Below are 20,040 nucleotides of genomic sequence, written 5' to 3' on the forward strand. Positions count from 1 at the left end.
AATTCTAGGCGAAGAAACCGGAAAAATCGAAAAAGAATCTTGAAATAGATGAAAAACCTAAAAAGGTCTCAAAAGTTTGCAAAAAATCCAAGAAAAAATGAGTTTTTCTCTCGAAAAATACCCAAATTTTCAGGTTACGATAGTTATCGTTATGGCACCTTTCGTACCCGAATGAAAATTTCTAACTTACAACGGTCTGAATCTCATATTATTGAACATTTAGTAGTCTACTAGGAAGCTCAATTTGTGCCAGAAAAAAATGACGAGGTCGGGAGAGAGAAAATTGAAAAATCGTTGTGTGTGTCTGAGAAGAGGTACTTGACACTGATCATCTCAAAACACGAGAAAAAATTGTTTTTTGTCCCGTTTTCTGGTTTATTTGTTTTTTAAATGTTTATTAGGAGGTTACCTAGAAAAGAAAGTTCTAGGATTTTGAGTTTCCTCTTCTACATGTAAATACTCTGATTTATCTCAGTTTCTGTAAAAGATATCAAATATGTGTTCACTGATAAAATGTTTGGCATAATATCGTAAACATTTTATTAGTTGACATGTTTCTAGTACCTTTTACAGGAATTGAGATAATTGAGCTCAAAGGCCAAGTATAGGGTGGCCTTCTATAGGAGTGTGGATGGTAGTTGGACTCAAGTTTGAACAAGCATAAGATTTGAGCAAAACTTCGTACTGGACTTCAGAGTGTGAAAATTCAAATAATTCATCAGTAAACTGACTAAGTTTCTAATTATTTAATAAACTTTCGGCTTTTATTGGAGCCGAAATAATTTGGCTCGAAGTTAGAGGCTCTTCTATTACAGGTTTTACGACAGTTTTATCAGTTTCTCTTACCGAAAATGAGTGATTTTTCCCAGAAGGGTCAACATATTTTATATTCCTGAAAAATGGGAAAGAAATGAGTTATGAAGCTGAAAAGGAAGAAGAAGAGTTAGAAACATTTGAAGAAAAAAAAGTTGAAGAAGACGATGAAAGAGTAAATGCTCATCGGAGCATAATTTAATTTGGATTACAAGTACGGAATTCAGTCAGAAGTGAAGAATGATCTCATTCTTCTGCTCTGCAAGAAAAAAAAAAGAAATATTCTTGTTCCCTCCTACGTACTCTCATTCATTCATTTTCTTTTCTAATTACTCTAATAGATAGGGGAAGAAGTAAAAGTGGGATAAGAAGAAAATAATATTTTTGATATTTAGCTGAAAATATATGGCTATAGTTGAAATTTAGAGATTTTAGAGATGAAAGTGATCCGATTAGAGTGTGTATTATGTATAAATCTCAAATACGGGCGGTTCAAAAACCAATTTTTTCACCGGCTTCTCGAACTTTTTTCCTTTTTTGTGATGAATTTTTGAGAAGAATTCAAAAATCTCTGGGCTTAAAAATCCTCTAATTGAGAACAAGCTCCGCCCATTTTGCTTGATGACGTGGAGAGATGCTCCTCTAAAATCTAAAATGGTGGGTTTTTGAAAAACGAGATTCTCATTTGTTTCTGGACTTCTTTCCCACGGAGTCGGAAATCCTGATGTCTTAAATTTGAGAGAAACGATTTGTCAAATATTTTGGTAGATTTGAAATACAGAGGATTTTCAAGAATCAAAGCCCAAATTTTAAAGAAAAAAGTTCAAAAATTCAACTTGCTAGAACCAGTGTTTGTCTCATATTTTTATAGTTTGAAATTCTGGTACCAAAAATCGGAGCTATGGAAGAGAAAAGGCGGTGGCCGTGGCCGAAGGTCCCACAACGACTACTACAATAACCTGAAAAAGTATTAGTTTTTCCGGGGTTTTCTCGTTGTATACTGATTTCAGTTTTTTGCACCCGAAAATGTCGGAAAATTGAAGTTGTTGATAGTGTTAAAAGTGAAAGAAAAAATTGATTTTCTCTTCGATTTTGTTGCAAAATTTTTAGACCTTTTTAGGTTTTTCAGCTATTTTTGAAGATTCTTTTTCGATTTTTAAGAATTTTTCTTGTTTGAAACTTGACGGGATGACGTTCTTGACGGAAGATTACTGTAGATTACAGTAGAAAATCTAGTATTTTGTATTTTTTTTTGCAAACAAAATTTATCTGCGTTTTGACGTGATTGTGTTTGCAAAAAAAATACAAAAGGAAATTTGGTTTCTACAGTAATCTGCAGTAATCTACAGTAGTAAAATCACCGTGCCATCACATGAAAGAAAAAAAAACCGGAAAAAACGAAAAGGAATCTTGAAAATAGCTGAAATACTTGAAAAGGTCCAAAAATTTTGCAAACATTTGAAGAAAAAAATCGTTAAATTTTTAGGTTACTGTAGTTTTCGTTGTGGTACCTTCGGCCACGGTCGACGGTGTTTCTCTTCCGTTCTTTTTATACCAAAATAATATTTTTTTTAAATCGACACTTAAAAATTTCCGAATAATTTTTTGTGTCATATTTTGAAGATTTTACTTTTGAAACTCCAGAAAAATGAAAATATTAACATTCTCATGAACTGAAAAACTCAAAAAAAGAATTAAAATATCCAGAATGATTCAGAGAAATCACATTTTAATAAAATGACAAAAAAGGGAATATTTATAATAGAGATTTAGATTAAAACTGGAAAAGAACAAAAGGCAAAAAGACGTCACATACAAGGAAAAAGAAATACTTGGGTATGTTTTTTTGTCTCTAAACTCATGTCTCTTTTTATTCGGAAATTTCATCTTCGTGACGTCTACATGTCACGTCTTCTGAAGATTTTTCAGATTCTATACGACTAATAGCTATCATCGAAAACTCGGAAGTGTTTTTCGGGTAATTCGGAAGAAAATTTTTTGGAAGAACATATCAACTCAACTCAATTTAATCATGCGAAACGGAAAATATTTTCATGTTAATTGGTGTTCTAATGCTCATAAAAAACGAATAGATATGTGTGAAACTCAAGAGAATCCACTTCATCAGAATCTTCGAATTTCAGATAACGTCTATAAACAAAAAACTTCAAAGAAGGAAACTCAATAGCCAATAGAGATTTTTCTGCTTCACTGAGAATGAGAATGACGAAAAAAAATCGAAATCTCATCGTCGAATCTTTCGAGAAAGAATTCAAGAATTCAAAAAGAAGAACACTCATTTTTATGCGATATCAGAACTCCAGATGATCATAAAACATCCAGATGTATTATTTTCAGACAAAAAAAAACTTCAGATGATCATCACTTTTTTATGGTTGACTCATAAAGAGATTAGAGGAAATTGTACCTGAAAACTATAAAAAACAGATGTGAGGAGAAGTTTTTGGAAAATCCAAAAGAGTGGAATTTGAAACAAAGTCTAGAAATTTTCTGGAATTAGAAGCCCTCTAAAACGAAAATTAATTTTTGAACCAGAAATTCAAAAATGAAGGAGTTCGTATGACCTAGAGGGAGGATTTAATTGTAGCCTTGAGGTCTGGAAAATTTCGACTCCGTGCACTCACTAATCCGGAAATCTAAACACGCACTTCCGGACAACAGACGTTTCGAGTCAAAACTTTGTCATTCAAAGTGTAACTTTGAACTATGCTTCTGCAGACTGTTCTGGTTCGAAATCAGATTAGCTTTTTTTTTGGTTCAAAACTCATTGTTTCAGGTCCAGAAAATCAAAAAAAAAAGTTGAGTTCAATGAAACTTAATTTTACCAAAAAAGAGAGATTAAAAACGCCATTTGAGAATCGATTGATCTACGTTATATTATGTTATAGTTTCTAGAAATCATACAGCTACCAAAACCCTGAAAACTCAAAAAAATTGGTCGCGACCTAATTTTTAGTTCGTGACCTAGAAAAAATTAAGGTCATGATATAGAAAAAATTAGGTCATGACCTAGAAAAAATAGATTGTGACCTAGAAAAAAATTAGGTCGTGACCTAGAAAATTTAAGGTCATGACCTAGAAAAAAAATTAGGTCGTCACCTAGAAAAAAATTAGGTCGTGACCTAGAAAAAAATTAGGTCGTGACCTAGAAAAAATTAGGTCGTGACCTAGAAAAAATTAGGTCGTGACCTAGAAAAAATTAGGTCGTCACCTAGAAAAAAATTAGGTCGTGACCTAGAAAAAAATTAGGTCGTGACCTAGAAAAATGAATTAGGTCGTGACCTAGGAAATTAGAAAAATTAGGTCGTGACCTAGAAAAATTAAGGTCGTGACCTAGAAAAAAATTAGGTTGTGACCCAGAAAAAAATTAGGTCGTGACATAGATTCCAATTTTTATCATTTCGAGTATACATTCATTGACTTTTTTTCGGTACATCTACCGTACTCCCATTTATAGAACATCTTTTCAGAACAGGTAAAATGCGAACGGGTCAGTTACGGACGTTTCGCGCTCTGTTGAAATAGGAACCGCATACGGAACCGTTTTCAGTAAAAAGCATTACATTATTCGGATTGATTCAACCGCGCGCGAACGCCTAGCGTCCGTAACGGATTGTTCGCGAATCACCTGTGAGACTATCAAAATTAAGCTCAGTTTTCTCGATTCCTGTGAAAGATATCAAAAAGTGATCAACTGATAAAATGTTTATCATAATATTTATAAAATTTTGTCAGTTCATCTCTTTTTGATATCTTTTACAGAAATCGAGATAACAAAAGCTCAACGTTGACCTTTGTGTGAGCTTCTATTAGAGCAAATCATTTTTGAGCACTTCTAACTCAAAGTTAACTAGTTTTCCACAATAAAGTCTAAATAATACAAATATATTCCAACTACTGTAATTTCCACTCCAATATTTTGATTTCCTAACCCCAAATCTTCTACAGTAACCATGAAAGAATGTTTTTCGAAACTCACGTCGGAACATCCAATGCATTGGATTTCTGAACAGACGGCCGTCGAGTGCATTCGTCACTCTTCCAGATGCGATTCAACATTTGGAGAACTGATTCACGACGTCTGGAAAAATAGAGAATCGAAAAATACAATGATTGGAAATTCAACGAATTCCAAAACTTGGAAAATGTTCTTCTATCACGACATATATGCATTTCAAAGAGGAAGAAGAACGGGGAGGAAGTTTTTATGTTTTACGGTCTAGACTGAAAGTTTTGGGAACTGTTAGAGAATATTTCCCATGCGATTTGATCAGAATTTCTTGGAAAACTTTAAAAGTAATAAGAAGAGGAGAATAAAAGATAATACTACGACCCATTATGGATTATAATTCTACGAATACACTACTTTGATCTATAGAATAAGCCTCGAACTCAATTGAAAAGATTTCAAATGAGCAGTCGAAATGGATTACACCAGGTCATGAAGACTTTGAGCTCTTCCCTGAATTATTTAGGAAAACAAAAAGAATGTAAAAAAAGCAAAATCTCGTGATTTTTTAAAACTTTTTTTTCTTCGAAAATTTTGCCTTGGTGATCAGCTAGCTCATCCCACGTGTCTGGGTCCAAGGTGTTAAAAATTCTGACACAATTCTTTGACACAATTTTTAAAAGTCACGAATTTTCCAGTTTGAAAAGATTCTGAGATTCTAAGATTCTGAGATTCTGAGATTCTGAAATCCTTGGATTCTGAGATTCTGAGATTCTGAGATTCTGAGATTCTGAGATTCTGAGATTCTAAGATTCTGAGATTCTGAGATTTTGAAATCCTTGGATTCTGAGATCCTGAGATTCTGAGATTCTGAGATTCTGAGATTTGTGATTCTGAGATTCTGAGATTCTGAGATTCTGAGATTCTGAGATTCTAAGATTCTGAGATTCTAAGATTCTGAGATTCTGAGATTTTGAAATCCTTGAATTCCGAGATCCTGAGATTATGAGATTCTGAGATTGTGGGATTCTGAGATTCTGAGACAATTCTTTGACACAATTTTTAAAAGTCACGAATTTTCCAGTTTGCAAAGATTCTGAGATTCTAAGATTCTGAGATTCTGAGATTCTGAAATCCTTGGATTCTGAGATTCTAAGATTCTGAGATTCTAAGATTCTGAGATTCCAAAACAATGGAAATGGAACAATTCGGGAATCCAGAAGTTAGGAAATTCATAAGTTCAGAAATCCGAAAATTTAAAAACTCAAAAAATTCTGAAAACTCAAAAACTCAAAAATTCACCGAATTCAAATAATATTTGTGTTTTGGACTGGTGAACTAAAAACAAGAATGTGATGAAAACATTTAAGATTTAAGGAGTTCCAGGAGTTCAAAAAGTGGGCGGATCATCTGAAGAAAAGCTGATTTTCTGATTATCCCTTATCTCTCTCACGAGCGATTTTTACAAGATCTAACTTCAAAAAACGTCACAAGCTATAAAAACCATTAAAGAAAGTTTCCGGTTTTTTAAAGTTTTGTTTTTAACTCTTGACTCGGATATATACATGAATGTTTTAGCAAAAGAATAATGAAAATGATGTCATTGAAAAGGAAGTCGGGCGCTTTTTTATGAGCGAGGAAGTTATGAAAAATGAGGAAGAGAAATGGAAAAAAGAAGTTTGTTGGAAAGTGTAGAAGAAGAAGAATAAGATATGGATAACCAATTTTTCTCCATTTGCTAAGGAATATTCAATTTTGAAAAAATGTCTAGTTCGAATATTCTTCATTTGAAATTTTATAAATGTAGATTGGTCACAAACAATGCGCGTTTTTCGAAAGATATTTTTTGAAAATTCAAAAAGTTTTCGATCGAAATTTTGAAAAAAAAAAAATGAAAATTCGTTCAAACATTTTTCGAGAATTCTTTCGAAAGTTCGAAATTGTTTCGAAAACTCGTTCGAGCAAATTTCGAACCACTGAACTGGACTCAGTGCGTTCTAGGTCATTTTATCCTAACGTTGGCAAGTTGTCCTAGGATACCGCACTTTTTGGCCTAGTGATGACCTGATGTGTTTCCTGACCATTTACCATAATGGCCTACAAAACTGAACTTGAAAAATTAGGCCACAATGTCAAAGTGATCTAAAACACCCACCAGGATTATCTTGTCATTTCTGGGCCATAAAAGTTGGCGACCTAGAAAACTCAACTTGAAAAACTTAGGCCACCATGATAAATGACCTAGAAAACAGACAATGTGCATGTCATTTCTGGTCCATCAACTACGGTGGCCTAGAAAAATCATGTTGTGAAAGTTAGGCCACATTTTTCCTCACATGAAACCGGGATTTTTGTAAAAAGTGTCCTTTTTTTCAAAATATGGGAAGAGCTTCAAAATATAAACTAATGAGCATTTCTTCTCACCTTAACTGCCCATCCGGTCCAATAACAACTGCTGCCGTTGCTCCATCAGGCCCACCGGAAGCTCCGCCCCTTCTTGGCGATGAGGATGCACTTCTGGAGAAGCGTTCGGCATAAGACGAAGGAGGAACCATTGAATTTGGGCACAACTGCAGAAAGACAGGAAATTGAGACACAATTCAATTTATTTTGTGTCAAGAGAGGGAGACAATTTTTTCTCTTTTCGGTTCAGTTCGTGGAAAACTCAAAGTTTTGTTTTGTGGGAGAGGGAGTGAGCTGGGAAGCAGGAAATTAAGAACAATTCTTTCTAGTAATGTGGCCTAGAAATTTCCTAGGCCATACCTGTTGCTGTGGAGGAATCTGCGGACGGACCATCAAACATTCTGCATTTGTTGCCATTTCGTGAACGCTGACCTGAAATTTTTTTTTAATTCTAGATTTCTAGAAGCAAACTAAAACTGCCTGTTCATTTTTCCCGAAACGTCAGTCAATCTTCCGAATGACGAGATGAAGGAAAAAAGTGATGACGATTTGTATAATTTTTTTTTGATATTCAAAATTGGCATTATAATTTATGTACACCTACATTAAAGAGAACGGGAAAAAATGAAAAATTTTCAGAAACACTTTGAATCAATCGTTTGATTTTTAATTTTTATCAGAAATTCAGCAATTCAGAAATTCGGAAATTCAGAAATTCAAAATTTCTGAAATTCAGAATCGTTTGATCAGAAAACTGAAAAAAGTAATCTGGAAGTTCAGCCATTTATGAGTTCCTCAAAAAATCGAGAATTTTTCTCTAGAATTTCAAATTTCTCAGAATTCTATTGTGAGAATTTCGAACAATTTTTAGACATATTGGTTTGCAGTCTCAACATAAAATTCCTTCAACAGAGGTCTCTGGAACTAAGAAGAGCCCACGTCTTCTGAAAAAGCCGTCTGAATCCTACCGTGGGAATTGAGATTTTCTTGATTGGTGCCACGTGATTGCTCCTTGGCGAATGCTTAACGTACAAAGTGGCTGGTCTCTGGCGACGGATCAGTGGAGAACACGGTGGAGAATGTTCTGGACTTCGTGTGCTGGAAATTTAGCAACTTTAGAAATTAGTGATGTTAATGATAAGAAGATACTGACTCATATCTATTTTTGAACATGTTATTTTCCGGTCTAGTGAAAAAAAAATATGTGAGCAAAAACATTTTTTGAGAAGGAAACGAATGCAAAAACATGAAACTAATTGGATTTCCTCTGAAAATATAATGATCCACAGTCATCAAAACAGAAGATAAAACTTAAGATCCAAATTTTTTAGTTTTTGGGAAACGCATTTGGGGGAACTGTCAAATTGCCGTAAAGCCTGTTATAAAAGGCCATCAAACTTTGAGCCAGTTTTTCTCGGTTCCTGTCAAATATCTGAAGAAGTTATCAACTGATAAATTGTTTACAATAATGTTACAAGCATTTTATCAGTTAACACATTTTTGGTGTCTTGCATAGGGATCGAGATAATTGAGCTCAATCTTAAGAATGTGGAGGACCCTCTAATTCAGACATTGACAAGATTGATGACAATTATCTCAAATTCTATGCAAGGTATAAAAAAGCTGCCAACTCATGAATTTTTTATCTTGATATCACAAACATTTTGTTAGTTGACACATCTTTGATATCTTTTACGGAAATCGAGATAATTGAATCTGGTTGCACTTGTTTAAAATTTGGTAACCTTGGGAATCTGGTGGTGATTTTGGACTGCTTTCTGGGCCCAGAAATCCCAGATTCTGAAATTTTGGACGCTCCATGAGGAACTTCTGATATTTTAAAATTTTTAGATTATCTCAAAAATCAACCATTTTGTGAGAATTTATTTGTTGGACGTATCTTTCAGTTAGTTTTTGCTCATTTTGACAATTTTGAAGAGTCTGGAGCTCGACTGTCAAGTGTCCAATCACTTTGGAAATTTTAAGAGTTTGTAAAACAAACCTAGATTGAAAACTTTGCATTCACAGAACTTTTGAAAATTCCTAATTTTTTTCGGATATTCGACGATTTCTGAAAGACACAGAAAAATTCTGAGAATGCAAAGTTTTTAATCTAGGTCTAATTTACGCCTTTCAAGGTTTTCAAAGTGATCGGAAACTTGACACTGAAAAATGTGTTTTTGTATATCTTTTGGACCGGTACTGTAGATGTTTAAATGAGATTCTAAGAATCCGAAAATTGACATTTGTTTTTCAAAATTTTTCAACTGATCCCTTCATTTTCCAACCCTTCCACCTACACTTTTGTGACTGATTGTTCTGTTGAACCCCTCGACACACTCCAAAAATTGAACCTTTTTCTCTTTTTTTCTTCTATTGGAGAGAATGGTTCCAAAGTGTATAAAATGTGAGAAGATGGACATCTTTGATGTCTCACTCAAATTGTCTGAAAGATGAGAACTTGTGGGAGTCCTCCCCCTTCCCTCCTCCTCCCTCAAAAAAAATTTGGGACAAGAGAAGAAGTGACGCCTAACTATGTGTTTTCCCGCCTTCTGGAGTTTTTTGTGCACAGCAAGTGAGCATCATATGAGAAGGACAAAAAAAAGGGTCAACACAAGGAAAAGGATATACAGTTTCCAGAAAAAAAATGGGTATTTTGGTTTTTAAATGGAAAATAAGGCTTTTTCGAGTGACAGTAAAGATGTTAGAGTTCTTCAATTGTTGTGAAAATTTCAAAAAGAATTGGATTGTCGTAGAATTATAGGTGTGTCATTCAAAAGTTTCATATTCGAGTCTTCCCAAAAAATTTAAAATACGAATCCAGAAAAAAAAAGAAAAACTACAAGATGAACTACCATATTCCCTCCAGAAACTTTGAGCTCAATTATTTCGATTCCTGTGAAAGATATCAAAAACTTGTCCACTGATAAAATAGTTGTGATATTAAGATAAATAATTTATCAGTTGACAAAATTTTGACATCTTTTACAGGACTCGAGATAATTGAGCTAAAAGTTGACTAGTTTCAAATTGGGCTCTTTTAGAGGAAGAACGGTATAAAGGTACAAAGAAAAGTTGTCAACTGTGCAAAATGATTTTCCTTGCTAAGAAATTGAGAATCCCTAAATTATTAGCTTGAATATTAATTATTTTTCCTGGATATCATGAAAACTCAAGCTTTTTGATATTTCAGAAAAATTGTCATATGAAACTTTGCAAAGTGAAAAATAAGATTCAATTGCCAATTGGTCTCCTAGAAACGAGAAATCAATTTCTAATATAACCTGGAATTGGGGGTACAAAACACCGAAAAAATTACTTCCTAAAATTAAAATACCCAATTATTCGTTTTCTCTAGTTCCTGCTTTTTTTCCTGCTACAAATCATGTCTCAGATTAGTTATTTTAAAGAACTGAAAATCTCAAAAAATTAAAAAAAAACAAAGATCTCAGTTTTTTTCTATAAGTCAAAGTTTGCAAATTTTATGCCCTCAAAATCTTTATTTAAATCGATGAACCCATTTTCGGACATACTTTCTCTCTGTCATTGACATTATCTGTTTCTGACACAAGTCTACTTTTGTGAAGGGCACTTTATGAGTCACTCGTTTTATCCTAAATGAGTTTCCTAAATGAGTTTTTACCACCCACGAAGAAGACTTTTTGAACTTTTTTTCATGCACAAAAAAAGCAGAAAATATTTGCTCTAAAGAAGACCATGCATTTTGAGCTCAATTATCTCGGTTCCTTCGAAAGATAACAAAAAAAATTGTCAACTGATAAATTGTTTATCAATTTATCACCAATATTTCATCAGTTGACCGATTTTTATTATCGCTTTTAGCAAGCGAGATAATTGAGCTCAAAGTGCACGGCAAGAAACAATTCGTACGATAAACTGGAAACAGTAAAGTAAAAAAAGTTCCGAGTATCCAAAGAAAGAAACAAGTGTGCATGAAAATGAAAAATGATCCGAAAACGTTTTTCGCTTCTCCTTTCATCTGCCCATCTCATTTTCACACTATCGAAATGAGACTAATTTGAGCCGTGCGGTTTTTTTTGAGAAGGAAAGAGAGCAGGATAATCAAAAATTGTGCAGATTCGCAGATTTTGAAGCATAGAAAAAGGAAGAAAGTGAGGAAGCAACGTTTTTTTTTGAGGATTGCAAAAATTAATAGGAAAATATGAGGAAGTTATTCTGAAAATTAGGGTAGGGTGGAAGTTTGTTAGAACTTCCACACCTCTTTTGAACGAATATGGACAAAAAGGCTTTCAACTATAAAAGTGAAGCCAGATACAACGGAAAGTTTTTAAACTAAAAAAAAATTGTTGTCCCAATTACAATATCATAACCAATTTCAGGAGTCTGGAGCTCGGCTGTCAATTTTCCGATCAGTTTAAAAATTTTGAAGATTACAAAACAGGCCTAGATTGAAAACTTTGCATTCGCCGAACTTTTGAAAATTCCTAGTTTTCCGATAATTGCCACTTTCTGAAAAACTCATTTTCGGTCCGTTATTGTTCTGAAAATGTGGAAAAATAGATGCCCTTCATAAATCGGTGAATTGCTGAAAAACTGGGAACTTTCATGAAATTTTGTGAGTGCAAAGTTTTTAATTTAAGTCTGTTTAACATCCTCTAAAACTTTCAGAGTGATTGGAAACTTGACAGCCGAACTCCAGACTCTTCAAAATGATTCAAATAACTCAAAATGCACAGAAAAATGCATTATTTGTAGACCGGTACTGTAGACACTTTGAAAAAGAGAAATCAAAAGGTGAGGAGCGGAGCGACGAAAGCGTGTCGAAGACGCGCCAGCCAGGGTAGTTATACCATAAAAGGGTAAAGTCATACGTAATTGGGTTCACATTCTAAAACTTTTTTCAAATTTGAATTAGTGTACTGGATTCTAACTTTCATGGTTTGATTTCCGAGCTACAGTAATCTTTATTGCAAAAAAATTGACTTTGATTTCATTCCACTATTCCGTTCTACAGTATTCCCAGAATGAACTAATAGAATGAAACCTCTAACTTTGAGCTTTGAAGCAATTAAACTCGGTTCATTCGAAAGATATTAAAAAGTAGTCAAATGACAAAATATTGGTGATATCATGAAAGATATTTTATCAGTTGACTATTTTTATATATATTTTACAAGAAATTAGCTATATGGACTTGCAGCTGATAATTTGGGTGGGTTTTTATACTTTTTTAAATACCTTTTTTGTATTTTTTCTTGAATGACCAGACAAAACAGGAAATTAATAAAAACGAATAACCAACCTAGTCGAATTGACTTTCGGAAATTGAATATCTTCTTCTTCTGACATTTGTAGCAATATTTTATCACTTATATTTCAAGTTGCTCTTTTTCACTTCTGACTCCAAATATAGATTATTTTCTAACCCCAGTGTCTCTTTTTTTCCAATTTTCTTGTTCATCTTCTTTTTCTTGTCAAAAGTGCAATTAGTGCTCTCTTTTCTTGTTCTCTGTGTTGAAAACCAATTTTCCAAGTTTTTTCGAAAAAGAGTCAAAAAAAAAGAAGAGACAAATTGAGTAGTGTCATGCGAATCATCGAAATTTGATTCTTTTTTTATACAATTCATGGACTAGAGGGAAATGTTAGGCCACCTAGATGACGTCCACTTTTTTTGTATTTCGAAAAAAAATATAGTGGAGGAAATGGATCATCAATGCATTTCAAATAAGAACAATGGGAGCATAAACAACAAAGTTTTGCACATTTTTCAAATCGAAAAAAAGGAAATAGTGGAAATAACGTTCCATCTTCTTCAGCAAGTTTTGCTATGGATTATAGGTCAAAGAATCCCTGAATTTTAGAACGGAATTCGAATTTTTAAAAATTCAAAAGAAACAATTTTAAAAGAGAAGTTTTCCATATATGACAGACGAATCTGAAATTTGGTATTCAGAAATTCTGATGATGTAAAAAAGGAAGAGAACAATGGAAAACAAGTTTTTGGAATGATGAGCAATGTGATGCTCATGATGATGTATAATAAAATAATTTACGAACTTTTTTAGATCTTTGGATCTAGATAATTTGGTTTTTTGAATTATTTTGAACTCAAAAGATCCAAAAAACAAATTGCAATGTTTTCCAGTTTCCTGTTGAAACCTAAACCCAGTCGGGTATGAAATTAGATATATTTAGAACAGGTACCAGGAAAATGGGCCAGCAAAATTGAATATTTTTCTGGAACTTATTTTGGAAGTTCGAGGGGAGCGCCTAGAAATTTTCGGAATGCCGAAAAGTTTGAGTTTCAAAATGTCGAAATTTCCGAGTTTAAAAATTTCGGATTTCTGGAATTTGGAATTTTCCCATTTTGAGAATACTTGATTTCTTGAATTTTCAGATGTTCAGATTTCCCGAATTTTGAAATTTCCTGATTTTGAGAACTCCTGAATTCCGTAATTTTTCGATTCTCAAAATTCCATGTTTCCATATTTTGGGAATTCCCGAATTCCCGATTTCCGGACTTTTCCGATATTGAGAATTCAGGAATTCCGTAATTTTCGATTTCAGAGGTCCTAAATTTCGGAATTTTGCTATTTTGAGAATTTCAGAATTTCGGAATTTCCAGGTTTTGAGATTTCCTGAATTTCAGATATTTACGATTCTGAGAATTTCTGAATTTGGGAATTTTCCGATTTCCAGAATTACAGAATTACAAAATTTCAGATTTTCTAAGTTTCTGAATTCCGAATTTTTGAAGTTCTGAATTTCTGAATTGAAAATGAAGTTGGAATTCGAAATTTTGAAATTTTAAAGTTTCAAATTTAAAGTTTCAAGTTTCTATTTTGAAACTTCAGAATTTATGAATTCCTGAATTTTAAAATTTCGAAATTCTTGAACTTCTGAATTTCTGAAATTTCCGTGCACCTTTCACATACCGAAGTTCGAAAAGCTCAATTCCCGAAAAAAAATTGTTTCCGGAAATGGTCACAATTTTGAACTTTCTGGGGTTTTTTCTAATAATTTTCATTTAAAAAATCGGTGAATTCTCTTTCAAAATTCATCAAATTTTGATCAATCTTTTACAGGGGCCCTTCTATTATAGGGGCTCTTTTAATACAGATTTTACAGTAACTAAACTTCCCAAACTAACCTCTGTGATCGTCGAAATGCTCCGTGCTTTTTCTGTTGTGCAGTCATCATTGTATTCATTTTGCTGAAATTCAGAAGTTTTGGAGCTGAAAAAATACTGCAAAAAAATGAACTAAACAATTTCGTAGTTCGAAATCTGTTTGAAATGCAAAAAGTGTAGTTCGAAATACATTTTCAAATTCAAGGTAGAATTTTGAATTCAAGGAAAGAATTGAAGAACTATGCAAACAAGAACAGAAAGAAATTTATTATCTTTTTTTTCCTTTTACCCCTAGAAAATTGAATTCCGGAAATTGAAAAAAAGGTAATCTACCGGGGGGAGACAGGAACATAAAAAAGTAATTGGAATTTTTTGGATTAAACCACTAAAAAAAATATCAGCTGCTTTTTCTCCCAATTCCTTTAATCGGGAGTGAGAGAGCTAACTAAAAGTGGGCGGAGCTTCGGTTTCCCGAAGAATACGAGAGAGTATAGGAGTTGAGCAGAGAAAACACGACGAGTTTGACGTTGTTTTTTAAGGACGGATGGATGGGAACAATGAAGAAATTATGGAGGTGACTGGGCTGGAAAATGTGGGATGTGGAAGGGAAAGGAAGCGGGATGGATAGATGAGAAAATACGAATGAAAAAAGAGGAATTGTGTTTTTTTAGTTCAGAACTTTTTTATTTTATTTCCTTGAAGACATATTGCTACTTGATCGAAATTTGAGCATTTCAGAATTTCCGAATTTCAATCAATAGGCAATTTATAAACTTCAATGGTGAACTACTATTAGCAGTTCGAGGATAAGGTTTTAAAATTGCGCTTGGTTCAGAGATTTATTCAGAGATTTGTCGTGACGTCAACTAATTATGGGGATGCTGTGATCGCTGAGATTTTGGCGTCTGAATTGGTTGAGAAGGATTTTGTTGGTCAACGTTGAAAAAATAGTGAAGAAGAATAAATCTTTTAATAAAATTTTAAAATTCTAGACCATTCTGAAAAATTTGTCCTAAATAGCAGTTTTTAATTTTCGTAAAACTTGTATTAGAAGGACCGGTTCTTCTATTGTTCCAATGTACCTCCGGAGAGCCCTTCTATTACAGGTGCCCTTCTATTTTTCCAGCTATTTTTTTCAGAATTTTTTAATCGAAAAATTCGGGAAATCCTTGTTGTGTAAAATTTTGATATTTCCGGAATATTTTTCACTGGAAACGTGCGGAAGTTTTTAATTCCAAACAAAACTTTTCGAAGGGTGCCCTTCTATTACAGGGGGCCTTCTAATTTTCCAAGCACCTCTGCGTGGGCCCTTCTATCAGATGGCCCTTATATTAATATATATATATATATATATATATTATTAATATATATATATTAAAGGGACCCTTCTAATAAAGGTTTTACGGTAATTTTCAAAGCGTCGGGCAAACCTACCGTAACGCCTGTAATAGAAGAGCCCTCCACAATGTTAAGTTTGAGCTTGATTATCTCGGCTCCTATGAGAGAACTTCGGGAATTCAGAATCCTGGAATTCGGGAATTCGAAAACTCAAAAATTCGAAAATCCGGAAATCCCGACTTTAGACTCCGTGAGGGTCTCTGTGTATAGGGGTCAGAATCTTGAAATTCTACGAATTCAGAATTTAAAAATAATTCCTCAAAGCTTCAAAACCACCAAAATGTCACTTGTTCAGAGGGGAAGTTTCATTTTCCGGAACGGCCAAAAAGGGGGGAGGGAATTCGAATTTTCCGGTTTCTCGTTTCCGGGTCACGTTGATGGCTCCAAACTTTTTGTACGTAGATTTTGAAGGGAGACCTTTATTTGTCATGTCGACACCTTTTTACGAATATTGACCTAAATAGGTGTTTCAGTACAAAAGAAGGATGGAAGCGTCATTTTGTGGAGCACTGTATATCAGAAATGTAGGAAATAGATTCATTACGGTAGCTGGTTACTGTAGACAATTACAGATTTGATCTTTATGGGACAAACTGAGTTTGAACATCTAGAAAATGTTAAACTTGAAAATTAATATTTTTAGATGATTTGATACCTTCACCTTTGAACTCTTGATTTCATTGAAATAATGGATCTACTCCTACAAGGGATTAAAAATGAACTCGAGCTGCTTTCACTTTTAAACTGATTTGAAAGACCATTCAACCACAGTAATCCCCTTTTTTTGAATCAAGAAAGAGCTATTCAAATTCTCATGCTCTTTTCATCTTAACGTCATCCCGATACAACGTCTTCACATCAATTTTCCCCTGACATTCTCTGTCTCAATTTTCCGAAATTCAACGGAAACAAAATCCCTTTTTTATTCTCGTCGAATACGTCGGCTTAAAGCCATGTGAAAAATTAGAACAAGCTGTATGAAAATTGCATAGAATGCCAGAATTTTACAGAAAAGCAAGAAAAGAAGCAGACAAAAATGAGAGAAGGATAGTAGAGAATCGAGGAGATGGGTTGCACAGTTCGCCTGGAAATAAAAGATTTCGATGATTTTTTTTTTGAATAGTTCCCCTACCTTGACAATAACATTGATTGGCTCGAAAAGCCATCGAAATCGATCTTTTCGTTCTTTTCGTTCTTTGAACTACACTATCCACTCCAGTTGACACATTGTATGTCTGATCGGTCCATGAGCACACATTACTCCCAATTGGATTGAAAAATGCACAACCACGAGATTCATAACTTCCACCTGAAAGTTGAATCAATAAATTGAAATTTTTAAAAATACTCAAGTTACCATCCAATGTTCCTACAGTTTTGGTACAGTATGGCGCTTTGCAAGTGTCAGTGGTCGATGCTGAGCAACTTCCAGCTCCATCATACGAACTGCATGACTTGCAAGTATGTAATTCAACAGGATCACATTTTTCAAGTGTAGCGGTAATGTCGCCTTTTATGAGTTTTTTGTTACATTTAGTTTCATCTTCGCCAGATGGTGGACAGAAATGTGATCCAGCCTGTAATTAAAGAATAAAGATATTTAGTTTTTTTAATGAACCAACATAAATGCTTTTGTCTTCCGCCGTTTTTTTGACAGGAGTTTTTTGACATGATTCATTGCTAACTCGAAATTCTTCCCAAACAAAGTCTCCATGACAACCTCTTACGAATCCATATTCCTCGTTGATTGGCATCGCAAGTTCAAAACAGTACGATGAGCACATGGTAGACATAAATTTACTGTCCTTAGTATCAGCGTCGTTGGCCGCCTCACATGTTCTAAAAATAATGGTTTCCCAAATATTTTTTACAAGGTAAATACTAAACGCACATTCAAATCGTCATAACTCGTTCAAAAAACATTGATAACTGTTGAAATTTTAACTGTAGTTCATCGGCCTTATATAAAAATAAAATTCAAAACAAGTTCTCGAATCTTCCACCATCGGTTCTGATGACAGCAGAATTCATTTCGAAATAATGTCAAACGCGGCACGCCCAGCCTTTTTTCGCTCTTTTTGATGACGAAATATTCTCGGTTAAGGCTAACAATTACGGGAAATACAGCCGTATTATTGCACTTCGAAACCGTTTAGGTTTGTGCCCCATGCACTCAGGACAGGTTCATGGACAAATTTCCAAGGTTGATCTAGGTTGAAGAAAAACCGGCTTCGTCGCCAGATTTGAACCCATTTGACTTTACCATATGTGGACCAGAGGGTTTCCACGAAAAAAACTACTCAATTTTAAAAGCTTTGAGTGTTGCCGTCGGAAAAGTACGGGAGGTTCTTCAGCGAAAAATACTTTCATGCCGTGATCGACTTATCTCCGGAACGAATCGAACTGTCATCAGAGCCGATCGTGGAAGATTTGAAATCTATAGTCAAATTTTGTTTCTCTATCGGTTCCATAAGTTGAAATTTCAACACTTTTCAATGCTTTGTTATGACGATTTGAATGTTTTTCAGTATTTAGTAACCCTTTAGACATTCTAATTTGGGCTGTCCCATGAAGGTCAAATCTCCGGTTACATTAAATTATTAAGGGCATTTATTGATTCTATTTACCACAAAGTCTGATATTTTATCATACTGTTTTCATCTTCTCGGGAATCTCATTGAAATCGCCTACAGTAACCAGCTACTGAAATGAATCTGTTTCCTAAATTTCTGTTATATTAACGTTGAATTTATCTCTGTCTTTTTGTAAATAAATACTGATTTCTCAGGATCTTTCCTATGTGACCTAGAAACCAAAAACTCAAATCTTAGTCCCTCCTCACTCACTGATCAAACTCCAGATTACTCGGTTTCAATGGCAATCCAGTAATTGCCCAATTGCTCTCAAGATTTGGCGTCGCGCACTGATAACATACACTTCCTACCGCCCACACTTCCGAACTCATCATGAGAAAAATGGCATTCGGAATCCATAAAGACGTCATTATCTAAAAATGTCAATTTCGATAGAAAATATCAGAGAAGAAAGAAAATAAAAGAAATTCCGGACGAGTGAATCCGAACAATTCATTCTCTGTCTCTCTGGGAGCAGCTTTATATGGGGCCACCACATTATTAGGAGTTTGCTAAGTGATTCAGAATTATGAAGAAATAGAAGACGAGGGGTTTTAGGGTTTTATTTACTGAAAATTTCCAAAGTTCGTGGAAAAAAACAAGGAATATTTATGATTTCAGTCAACAATTCCCATTCGACGCGCCACTCAATCGGTTTTTTTCCAGAATTTGTCATGGCAAACACAATTCTTTTGTAACAACTTTCAGAGTTCTTCAAGAGATGAGTTTTCAGAATTTCATAAACAGTTATATATTTCATAAGTCAACAAAAACAAGCTAGTAACAAGAAAAAAAACAATTGAAACATAGAAAATGATTAATTCTTCCGATGCACATGTTTGGCGAATGTTTCAGAGACCAGCAGTGGGAAGACCAGCGTGGCTTCTGCGTGTACTTTCACTGCGCCAGCCGACGGTTTCACTTTTCCCCAGCTGACAGCTTCATCGGGCTGAGCTCCAGAATCGGATCCATCGAATTCCTGACCGGTATTGATGTAGACAGTGTGGTCGGAACCGTTTCTCATCAGATTCGCGTTGTTGATGTGATGCTTGACAAAACCTGAAATGGTTTAGATGTATTTAAACAACCACGTGGATTCACAAACCTCCTCCCAGGATAATGGAGCCAGTTTTGAGACTTTTTACGGCAATAGTGTTGATGTGTCGTACGTCTTCAACGATATCCACTCGCAATCCTGGTGCACTTTTTACAGAATGGAAATATAACATATCTCCTGAAAAAAGTGTATAAGAGGATATCTCGAAGCGAAAAGCATAAATAGTACATATTAGGTGGAGACGCAGACAGATTTTCAAAATTTTTCTCTGCGTCTCAAGCTTGTTTTTCAGATCTACTGGTGTAAAAAATCGGATATGTGAAAGGTCTCAACAAACGAAAACTACGGTAACCTGATAATTTAGCGCTTTTTCATGAGAAAAACTCATTTTTTCTTCGATTTTTCGCGAAAACTTTAGGCCTTTGTAGGTTTTTGAGCTATTTCTGAAGATTCTTATTCGATTCTTCCGGTTGTTTTCTTCTGAAATTCGATGGCACGGTGTTTTGATTACTGTAGAAATTTACTGTAGTGTGTTTTTGCAAGTATAATCACGTCAAAGTGCAGATGATTTTCCTTGCAAAAAACGGTGGTACCAGGGATGAGAACTCGGAAAATGAGAACTGCTACATATGAGAACTAGACAAATAAGAACTCG

At 34.3% G+C, this 20,040-nt stretch overlaps 3 protein-coding genes across 3 annotated transcripts in view; all 3 read right to left on the reverse strand.

Annotated features, from left to right (window-relative positions):
• Positions 1-14,377, reverse strand: part of Cbr-glb-29 — a gene marked incomplete at both ends in the record, with an annotated part of 15,545 nt that extends 1,168 nt beyond the window's left edge. Inside the window, 5 exons of the mRNA XM_045242786.1 lie at positions 4,814-4,915; positions 7,208-7,353; positions 7,547-7,618; positions 8,155-8,284; positions 14,319-14,377. Of these exons, the coding sequence (XP_045097188.1) occupies positions 4,814-4,915; positions 7,208-7,353; positions 7,547-7,618; positions 8,155-8,284; positions 14,319-14,377 (509 nt within the window). The remainder of the gene's footprint in view (positions 1-4,813; positions 4,916-7,207; positions 7,354-7,546; positions 7,619-8,154; positions 8,285-14,318) is intronic.
• Positions 14,378-16,699: 2,322 nt separating this feature from the next.
• CBG21023 lies at positions 16,700-18,699 on the reverse strand (the record flags this gene model as incomplete). The annotated part of the gene is made up of 5 exons (XM_045242788.1): positions 16,700-16,779; positions 16,828-17,004; positions 17,053-17,272; positions 17,381-17,534; positions 18,542-18,699. 5 exons carry the CDS (start codon positions 18,697-18,699, stop codon positions 16,700-16,702), a joined length of 789 nt encoding a protein of 262 aa, XP_045097189.1.
• A 446-nt stretch (positions 18,700-19,145) lies between these two features.
• Positions 19,146-20,040, reverse strand: part of Cbr-dhps-1 — a gene marked incomplete at both ends in the record, with an annotated part of 3,986 nt that continues 3,091 nt past the window's right edge. Inside the window, 2 exons of the mRNA XM_002631759.1 lie at positions 19,146-19,387; positions 19,434-19,562. Of these exons, the coding sequence (XP_002631805.1) occupies positions 19,146-19,387; positions 19,434-19,562 (371 nt within the window). The remainder of the gene's footprint in view (positions 19,388-19,433; positions 19,563-20,040) is intronic.

The sequence above is a fragment of the Caenorhabditis briggsae genome (assembly GCF_000004555.2).
Source record: "Caenorhabditis briggsae complete genome, chrII, whole genome shotgun sequence".
Classification (NCBI taxonomy): domain Eukaryota; kingdom Metazoa; phylum Nematoda; class Chromadorea; order Rhabditida; family Rhabditidae; genus Caenorhabditis; species Caenorhabditis briggsae.